Source organism: Marmota marmota, unplaced genomic scaffold (assembly GCF_001458135.2).
Source record: "Marmota marmota marmota unplaced genomic scaffold, marMar, whole genome shotgun sequence".
Taxonomy (NCBI): Eukaryota; Metazoa; Chordata; class Mammalia; order Rodentia; family Sciuridae; genus Marmota; species Marmota marmota.
Window position 1 is genome coordinate 265048 of NW_026000001.1, and position 8762 is coordinate 273809.

The 8762-nt window shown below is 54.9% G+C and overlaps 3 protein-coding genes across 7 annotated transcripts in view; 1 reads left to right on the forward strand and 2 right to left on the reverse strand.

Annotated features, from left to right (window-relative positions):
- Positions 1–409: 409 nt before the first annotated feature.
- Positions 410–3982, reverse strand: Cfl1 (cofilin 1). The gene is made up of 4 exons (XM_015503119.2): positions 3777–3982; positions 1580–1887; positions 1277–1353; positions 410–1076 (listed from the first exon to the last, which is right to left on the reverse strand). Exons 1-4 carry the CDS (start codon positions 3777–3779, stop codon positions 964–966), a joined length of 501 nt encoding a protein of 166 aa, XP_015358605.1. The 5' UTR covers positions 3780–3982; the 3' UTR covers positions 410–963.
- Positions 1843–8762, reverse strand: part of Efemp2 (EGF containing fibulin extracellular matrix protein 2) — a 15993-nt gene continuing 9073 nt past the window's right edge. For all 5 annotated transcript variants that reach the window (XM_048807657.1, XM_048807656.1, XM_048807655.1 and 2 more), the window contains 2 exons: positions 3777–4059; positions 1843–1887 (listed from right to left, as the gene is read on the reverse strand). In XM_048807657.1, coding sequence (XP_048663614.1) covers positions 3886–4059 — 174 coding nt within the window. In that variant the 3' untranslated portion in view covers positions 1843–1887; positions 3777–3885. The remainder of the gene's footprint in view (positions 1888–3776; positions 4060–8762) is intronic.
- Positions 5893–8762, forward strand: part of Mus81 (MUS81 structure-specific endonuclease subunit) — a 5833-nt gene continuing 2963 nt past the window's right edge. The window contains 7 exon segments of the mRNA XM_015503118.2: positions 5893–6375; positions 6378–6427; positions 6516–6690; positions 6861–6946; positions 7420–7518; positions 7682–7750; positions 7899–7984. Coding sequence (XP_015358604.1) covers positions 6294–6375; positions 6378–6427; positions 6516–6690; positions 6861–6946; positions 7420–7518; positions 7682–7750; positions 7899–7984 — 647 coding nt within the window. The 5' untranslated portion in view covers positions 5893–6293.

The window sequence follows — 8762 nt, forward strand, 5'->3', positions numbered from 1 at the left end:
CCACTCAACACAGCACTCATAAATTATGTTAATCAGCCATCCTAAGGATGAGGCAAGAGAGGAAAGATAACCCAAGAGAACTTTGAGGGTGGACAAAGTAGTTCAACAGAGCACTTGTAACCTGCACTGCAACCCACACCAGACCAGGGACACTCCACCTCAATAAGGCTCCAGGGGCAACTAATTCTGGTGTGAAGCTATTTCTGTTAGTGTCCCTGCATTAATAGCAGACACACCATGGGCTCTGCCACCCACCTGATAACAATTGCAACATTAAGAGCACCAACTATTAGAAGGGAGTCTCGGAAAGTCATCAGGAAGACAAGGGGGTGGGGTGCAGAGGAGAGAGGCTGTTCCTTTCAGTACACCCCCCCTGCCAAGTTCCCCCAAGCCTCAACTAAAACAAACACCGCATTAACAAGCCTTTTTATTGTTGTCTTTTTTTTGTTTTGTTTTTTGTTTTTTAATTGAAGGTCGCTTACTGGTCCTGCTTCCATGAATGGTCAAAACCAAGAGAAAAGGGAGGGGAACCAGCCGGCACAGGGAGGGATCATCTCCACAATATTCCATTTATACACAGAACTAAACAGACAAGCACAGAGTCACTATTGCGGTTAGAAGTTGGCAGCATGGGATGAGGGAGGAACAGGTGGGAAATAGGGGTGTCGTTAAAAAAAATACAGCCCTCCCCCGAAACTGGGTGCCTGGGGGAAGACTTGGTCTGTTTCAACCCAAGAGGAATAGAAGATCAAAAGCAGTTTGGGAAGGCCAGAACCGTCAGGGATGGAGGGAGGAGGAAGGTCCAGGGGGTGGGGGGGCTGTTTGGCAACTGGGGTGAAGGGAATGCCCTCCCCCTGCTGGGATCCCCCCAGCCCCTCCGGTCTGGCAGGAAGGGGGCAGCCTGCAACCCCCTAGGGCAGGTCTGGGGCTGCCAGATGCTCCAGGCAGGGGGCTGGAGGGGGCTCACAAAGGCTTGCCCTCCAGAGAGATGACGGCACTGCCCCCCAGTTTTTCAGCCAGGGTGCAGCGGTCCTTGACCTCCTCATAGCAGTTTGCTTGTAATTCGTGCTTGATCCCTGTGGGGAATAAAAAAGAGCATCTGTGAACAGGAAGCACTGGGGTAGGGGGTTTCTGTGGCTGGGAAGAGAAATCAAGAGCAGATGGACGAGATAAGAAACCGCCCAACAGGAGTGAAGATGGGAGGGGAAACCCCCTCTTGCCATGTCATTCACCCCACCTGCAGCCGATACAGAAAAGTACACATTGTGGTCTCTACCTGTCAGCTTCTTCTTGATGGCGTCCTTGGAACTAGCATAGATCATTTTGCTCTTAAGGGGTGCGGATTCAGGGGCCCTAGAGACAAACCAAGAGTCAGGAAACTTGCCACCAACTGCCCTCAGGCTCTGCACAACCCAGAGAAACACTTGAGCTAACCTCCAGCACTGAGGAAGTTTGTCAAGTTCCCCACTAACAAGTGTTATTTTTACAAACCCTCCTCCAAATCCCCTCTAACTAGTAAAACAAAAGTCAAGCTCTTCTGAGAAAGGAGAAGACAAAACTGCCTGAATGAGAAGCTCACCAGAAGATAAACACCAGGTCCTCTTTCTTGCTCTCCTTGGTCTCGTAGGTAGCGTCATAGAGGGCATAGCGGCAGTCCTTGTCTGGCAGCATCTTGACAAAGGTGGCGTAGGGATCATCCACAGTCTGGCCCACATCACCTACCAGGATCTCCTTGCCCTCCTCCAAGATGATGTTCTTCTTGTCCTCACTCAGGCAGAAGAGCACTGCCTTCTTACGCTTCTTCACTTCCTCTGGCGTTGAAGACTTGCGTACCTTCATATCATTGAATACCTTGATGACGCCATCAGAGACAGCCACACCAGAAGCCTGAGAAATGAAACCAGACACACCTCATAAGAAAAAGAATTCTGTAGAACTGCTCCTTACAGTCCCTCCTTTCTGTTCTCAAGAAATCTCTGTCTGGATGCCAAGTACAATCCTTAGCCCTAGTCTCAAGGGCTCACTAATTCCCTTTCCAAGGCAAGTCATTACTTTCCCACTCAAGTTACCACCAAAAAACCAAATACATACAACCACTGCATGGCAGCCATGGAAAAGACCTTCAGTTACCTAGTTCAAAATCCCCTGTCCCCCATCTTATAGGATAGCAACTGGAAACCTGTAAAAAGCAAAGCCTTGGCTGCACTGTGAACCCAGAATTAAAAAAACCCATGGGCTAAGAGTTTGGTTCCTACTCTTGGTACTCCATCTCAGTCTTTGGATAAAGGGATGCCTTTGAACTTCACAGGCAGAAGGACCAAACACCTGGGTCCTAGTCTCCTCTTCAAAGAGGAAACCAAGATCCTACAACACTCCAGATGGGTCACCAACAGGTATACAGTTAGTTTTGGCAAGCCCATCAGAACGGCTCTATGCAGTTATTACAAAACGACACTCTTCCCTTCAGAGATCTTCCCCAAACAAGAAAGGAATTCTAACTCCCAATTAGGATCCTGCTGGACAACTCTCTGTCCTCCAGGAGTGGTTCTGGGACCCAGAGTTGCTTATACCAGGCATAACTCTAGTTCCCAGCATCTTCGAGCCCTCTTTAAACTATGCTGGATCGTACTAGAGGAAGCTCTAAGGAGAGGCAGCGACTGTCCCTGGCGAAATCCGCCCCCCCCACGGAACGGCAGCGGAAGCTGGCCACGTGACTCGGCCACTTCCGGAGTAGGCGGAGAAGAGATGGGCTAGGTCCGGCCCCCTCCCCGAGAGAAACCCGTTCGGGAAAGGCAGTGACACCTCCAGGACCTCAACATCCAGAAAGCGCCTTTAAGGACGGGACTGTAGGCCTGTCAGCTACAGGCTGTAATCTGGGAGCATACACAAGCCTTAGTTCTCGAAGCCTTCGGGCAAAATATAGGGGGCGGGACGGTTTCCGGGCGGTGCCCGCCTGGGTCACTTCCCTAAACTCGGCTCCACCCTCAGGCCCCATCCGGCAAAGCCAAAGGCCCGTTTGTCCGGAGCTTTCAGCCCCGGTGGACAGGCTTGAATGTATGCGCACGCGCCGGCCGGTGGACAGTGCTGTTCCAACGCTGGCCGGCGGTACAGGCGAAAACCCAGTTCGCAGTGCGCGCTCGCTCGCTCCCGAGTAGGTCCACGGCCTCTAAGATCCACTCCAAGCCTTACAGTGCAAGCCCCTAACCGTCGGCCCGGCGCCCCAAACAGGACACCGTCGACATAGCATCCCCCTAGGCACCGCGCCCCCGCCTCTCCCCGGAGCCGGCATTCCCTGCCACCTGCTCCCGAGACAGACCCGCCCGCCGAGGGAGGGTAACGAGGAGAAAGGAACAGCCCTTGGGTGGGGCGCGCGCGCCGAGACCTCTCGCGCGCTTTTCTCTGGCCGCCCCCGGGCCAGGTTTGGACGCCGCGTGCTCTGCCGGGGGCGCGCCCTCGTGAAACGCGCTACGCCGGCTGCTTCGCGAGGGGCGCGTACCCGCGAGCCCCCTCCCCCACGCCCGGTGTCCGCGCGGGCGCACCAGCGGATGGGGGAGGGGAAAGGAGTCCAGGGGGCGCGCGAGCGACGTCCCAGCCGGCCCTTCCTCGCTCCCAAGGGCGCGCACGCGCGGACCAGCGCCGCCCGCCCCTCAGTGCGAGACCCTCATCCCGCCTGGGGCGCTGGGGGAGGGGTTGCCGACATCAATCCCCGGTGACCCCCGCGCGCAAGCGACCGATCCGCAGCCGCCTCCCCTCGGGCACCGTGACCTGCCGCTCACCATGTTTCCGGAAGCGAAAGGAAGACGACAAGAAGAGCCTACGAAGACGAGAGCCGCCGCAGCTGCTGCCGGGATCCGACTGAACGCGGCCTCTCCCGGCCCCTTCCGTTTAGTAGGAGCCGCACAATGAGGGGCGGGGCGAGCTTCCGGCGCTCCCCGAGCGGGCCGACGGGAAATGGAGTCCAAGGGTCCTGCGCCGTCGTGGGGTTCTCTGGGTAATAGTCTGTCGCATGGCCCACCACCCTGCTCCGCAGTGCATGCGTGGAAATGTAGGCCGAGGCAGCTGAAGGGGCGGAGACATGGCGCGGAAAGTGAGCCCATTGGTGGAATTTCCCAGGAAACGTTCTGATCTGAGCTATAGTCCCGGCGCTGCGTAAAATGACCTGAAAACCTTTCCCTACTAAACCGTTCCCCAGTGAAACGGTTTTTCTACGACCCATCTGTCACTTTCTGAATCCCTTAGTCTTAAGTTTTTATCTGGAATAGAATTTTGCTTCTCTGAATCGAAGCAACTATTCATTGGCCTGGAATCTCGTCCTAAAGCAAGGAGAATCGCAAGTATAAAGGTGTCCTAAATAAATATTTGAGTACCTTTCGTATGCGAAGCCACTGTGGTCTCCGGAGGAAAGGTCATATGCAACTTCAACAAAATAATAGGAGGGAGAAAGGCCATTAGGAAAAATTTGAAAGGGGAGCTTTGTTCTTGCTTAAAGATGTTTGTAAAAATCCATTAGGCAATAAAGAGGGGAGGCGAGGATTTGTGCATTCAAGAATTCGTGTGCCTTTCACCATATAGGGAGAAGAGGGGAAAGATACCAAGCTAGATTTGAACCTAGTTCATAGGGTTATGGCTATTCTGATACTCGCAAAAAGGAGCAGGACCTTAAGGGTAAACTAGAGTGGGAAGCTCTGGGAAATTTTCGTTAGCCTAGAACAATGGCCATGACTTCACATTCTGCAGGAAAAGAAGGCAAGGTCGCGAACATGTCAGAAGCAAGGGGAATTGGCGACCTTAATCCCATTAGCAGAATAAAGAGTGTAAATGGAGAACAGTGCCAGGGAATGGGGTACCTCACAGAGCATGCCGGGGGTTGTAGTCGGGGACACCCAAACGCACCGCCGACGGGCCAAACTCCTGGAGCTTCAGGTAGAGGCGGTAACTCGACTCCGCCTCCCCCAAGCGGGGGCGCTTCAAGAGGCTACTAGCACCACCTTTTTAGAAATTAGCATTTTCCCAGAGCAACGAGGAGGGGGAGGGGGCTTCGCAGTTACCCTGGAGAGCTCTCCGCCCGCCCCCGATCGCGGGATGCCCTAGATGTCCTTATTAGGACAAGAGACCAGAGGGGGTGGGGCCAGGCCGAAAGCCGACTTCAGGCTCCTTATAAGGCCTCGTGGGGAGGGAGGCGGGAGTCGGGAGCCTGCTGGGGATGCTACACCGCTGGCTAGGCGGAGTCTGAAGGGCGGACCTGAGCTCTGGCGCCCGCCTCTCTCCTAGCAGGCCCGCACCTCCCGACTTCCGGCAAGATAGCTAGAGGCCTGGGCGGGGAGCGGGAGGGGTTGCTTCAACCCGTGTCCTGCTCCATTGTAAGTGTCCGTCAACCCGGAACCTCTTTTAAGGGTCCTCAATCCACTCGAGGATCCCCCACTTCGAATGAGCCACAGAAGTGACGAGTGTTCTTTTCTACCTTTGTCTACAGCCGGCTACGCGAGATCCGACCACGTGCCCACCTGAGGCCTCCCCACTTACTTGCCAGGACTGGCGGCCTCTCTTTCTTACTGTCTTTCTCCTACTTTTCCTCTCCCTCGGTCCACCTAGCTTGGGCTTTCTGTGCACATCCCCGACTTCGCAGCCCCAGTCACACCCACACGCCGCACACGCAGGGTCCCGCGGCTCCGGATCACTATTTCCTCATATCCTTCGCTCTTTCTGCCTTACCCTTGGGTCCTCATCCCTTGCACACCTTCCTAGATGTCCCTCCCACAAATATAATTACACTCACTTGCCCACACCCCCTACAAATCTTTTCAAGTCCAGTCTCTGTCCAACCTCCTTTGCAAAGGTGAGGCTGAAACTCAGACCTTGGAGCAGCCAAATTAAGGTTGCTCCGTTAAGCGCCGGCTCAGTCTGCCCTCCCAGTCGCAGGAGGCGCTGTCGGTCTTCCTATTGCTTGCACAAGATGCCCCTGCTCACTCATTGGAGAAGGGTGGGAGGAAGGGGCGTGTCAAGGCTCCAAGACCTGGAGACGGCGGGTCCTGAAGGCTGATCCTGGACTGGGGGAGGGGAGGCAGCTTAAGCAAAAGGTGATAGTGACCGCTCTCCAGTTAGTCGCTTCGAGTAGTGCAGGGGCGGGGAGGGCGGCAGGAGGCTACCCTCCAGCTAGTTACCCTCTGGGGCCACGTGATTAGACAGGTCCCGCCCTCACACTACCCCCAGCCAGGTGTTCCAGTCCCGACCCCAGAACTGGAGGTGCCCCAGTCTCACGGGCTCGAGGCGCCAGAGGATCCGCCCTGGGACTCATGGCGGCGCCGGTCCGCCTGGGCCGAAAACGGCCGCTGCCGGTTTGCCCCAACCCGCTTTTCGTACGCTGGCTGACCGAGTGGCGGATGAGGCGGCCAGCAGGGGGCGTCGCACGCGTTTCGTGTTTCAGAAGGTGGGTTCCAGTCGACTGGGAACAGGTGCTGGCCGAACCAGACGACCTGGCCTATCCTGACCTAGTTCCCTTCCCCTACCCCTGCCAGGCGCTGCGCTCCCTCAGGCGGTACCCTCTGCCCCTGCAAAGCGGGAGGGAAGCTAAGATACTCCAGCACTTCGGAGATGGGCTCTGTCGTATGCTAGATGAGCGGCTGCAGCAGCACCTAGCTTCAGGTGGTGATCGCCTCCGGCAGGAATGGGAAGATCCTCCGTTTCCCCCAGGTGCAGCCTCTATCTTGAATACTTAAGTTTCGAGATTCCCAACTCCTGTCCTAGTTGCTGTTTGACTTGGGGCTAGTGATTGGCACTCACATACACAAGCAGACTGCATCCCAGACCTCGCAACTGCCAGATTACTGTGATGCGGGACTCGTTTTCTTTTGTTCCCACAGATAACCCAGCTTCTGGCTCATCATCTGGAGAGATGCGTCCAACTCAGAAAGGGTCACCTGCCCATGTCCAGGACTCTTCCATGCCAGTGAGGAAACGGCAAGGGGACTGGGAAACGAAATGGGAGTACTGCGAGTAGGATTTCTTGATTTGAGAATGTTAACAGGCCTGAGTCCAAATCTCATGGGTGATGCCTGGCCTGGGGCAAATGACTTATCTTCTCTGAGACTGTGTTTTAGCTGCAATGGGAATATTGACAACAGCTGTAGAGGGAATTCCTTAACTAAGCTATTTAAGGGGGCCCAGCCCAGGAAGTAATGGGGCTGCTGTTGGTGTTCCTGCTCTGCAGTGGGTGGCAGAACTGAGGCTGGGCCAGGCAGCTGCCCCCTGCTCTGCAACTCTGCACTGTCCCATCCAGATTTGCAGGGGGTCATTCAAGAAAACTGGAGGCAATTGAGGGACTTGCTCAGCACCATGAAGTCAGCTGAAACAGCCATGCCAGGAAATGAGCCGACAGTGACTTGCCAGCATTTGTGTTCAGAGTCCCTATGTTCCTTTCAGGTTCTTGCCCAGCCCCAAGCAGGAGGCTCAGGTGGCTACTGGCCAGCTCAGCACTCAGGAGCCCGAGCAGTTCTGCTGGAGCTCTACCAGGAACACTTGGTTAGTGCCTGGCCACACTGGTAATAGCCAGTAGAGGCAGTGGGGGTGAGGGGAGGCTCCTGGAAGTGCCTTTCTGGGTAAGGTGGGCAGAGAACATCCCTGTCACTTTGGCAGAATGAGGAGGAGCCTCAGCACTGAACCTACCCTGTTGTTTCTGTTTAAGAATCCCGCAGGCCGCAGCTTCTTAACCAAGGAGGAACTGCTGCAGAGGTGTGCCCAGAAGACCCTCAAGGTGAGCACCAAGGTGGAGGAAGACAGGTGGAGCCCATCAAACAGCACTTCATGGCAGTGAGCAGTGGCATGGGTCCTGGCCAGCACCTGGAGCCAGCTTAGATTTGTAGCACTACAGGCTCTCTGAGGGTCTCTTTCTCTATCAACAGGTAGTCCCTGGGAATGCTCAATCCTGGCCAGCTCTTCGTTCCCTCCTGCATAGGAACCTGGTCCTCAGGACACACCAGCCAGCCAGGTGAGACCAGCTTCAGGGAATACAGGAGGCAGGGACAGGATACATGTGATATTCTTGGTGAGTCCCTACAGTTGCACAATTTGCTGTTGAGGCAGGGAAAGACTGGCCTTTCCCACAAGGAGCCTACACTAAGCTGGGAGGCTGAGAAAAGAGGATTGCAAGTTCGAGGCCAGCCTCGGCAACTTAGTGAGACCCTGTCTCAAAATATAAAAAGGGTTAGGGATGTAGCTCAGTAGAAAAGTGCTCCTGGATTCAGTCTCCAGTATCAAACCAACAAAGGAGCCCACACTGTTGGAGTACCAGGAGCATGTGAGCAACTGGGGGCAGGAGGGGATGGAGGATGGGTGCCAGAGTTGTTACAGGAGCTGAAAGCCTTTGCCAAGGAGAGGGCACTTAGCATGTCTTAAAATTTGCTTTTCTTGTTTGGTTTTGGCAGTGGGAATTAAACCAGAGGGTCTTTACCACTGAGCTACATCCCCCAGCCTTTTTACTTTATTGCATCTATTTTGAGACAGGGTGTTACTCAGTAGTTCAGGTCCTCTCTAAGTTGCTGAGGCTGACCTTGCACTTCTGATTCTCCTGCCGCAGTCTCTGGAGTTATTAAGATTACAGGCATGGGGGCTGGGGATGTGGCTCAAGCGGTAGCGCGCTCGCCTGGCATGCGTGCGGCCCGGGTTCGATCCTCAGCACCACATACAAAGATGTTGTGTCAGCCGAGAACTAAAAAATAAAAATATTAAAAAATTCTCTCTCTCTCTCTCTCTCTCTCCCCCCCCCC

Bases quoted from the DNA above. Each gene is read 5' to 3' on its own strand.
- Cfl1 (XM_015503119.2), bottom strand. The intron at 1,354-1,579 runs GTGAGCTTCTCA...GTTTGTCTCTAG, and splicing joins GACCTGGTGTTTATCTTCTG to GGCCCCTGAATCCGCACCCC. The intron at 1,077-1,276 runs GTAGAGACCACA...TATTCCCCACAG, and splicing joins CATCAAGAAGAAGCTGACAG to GGATCAAGCACGAATTACAA.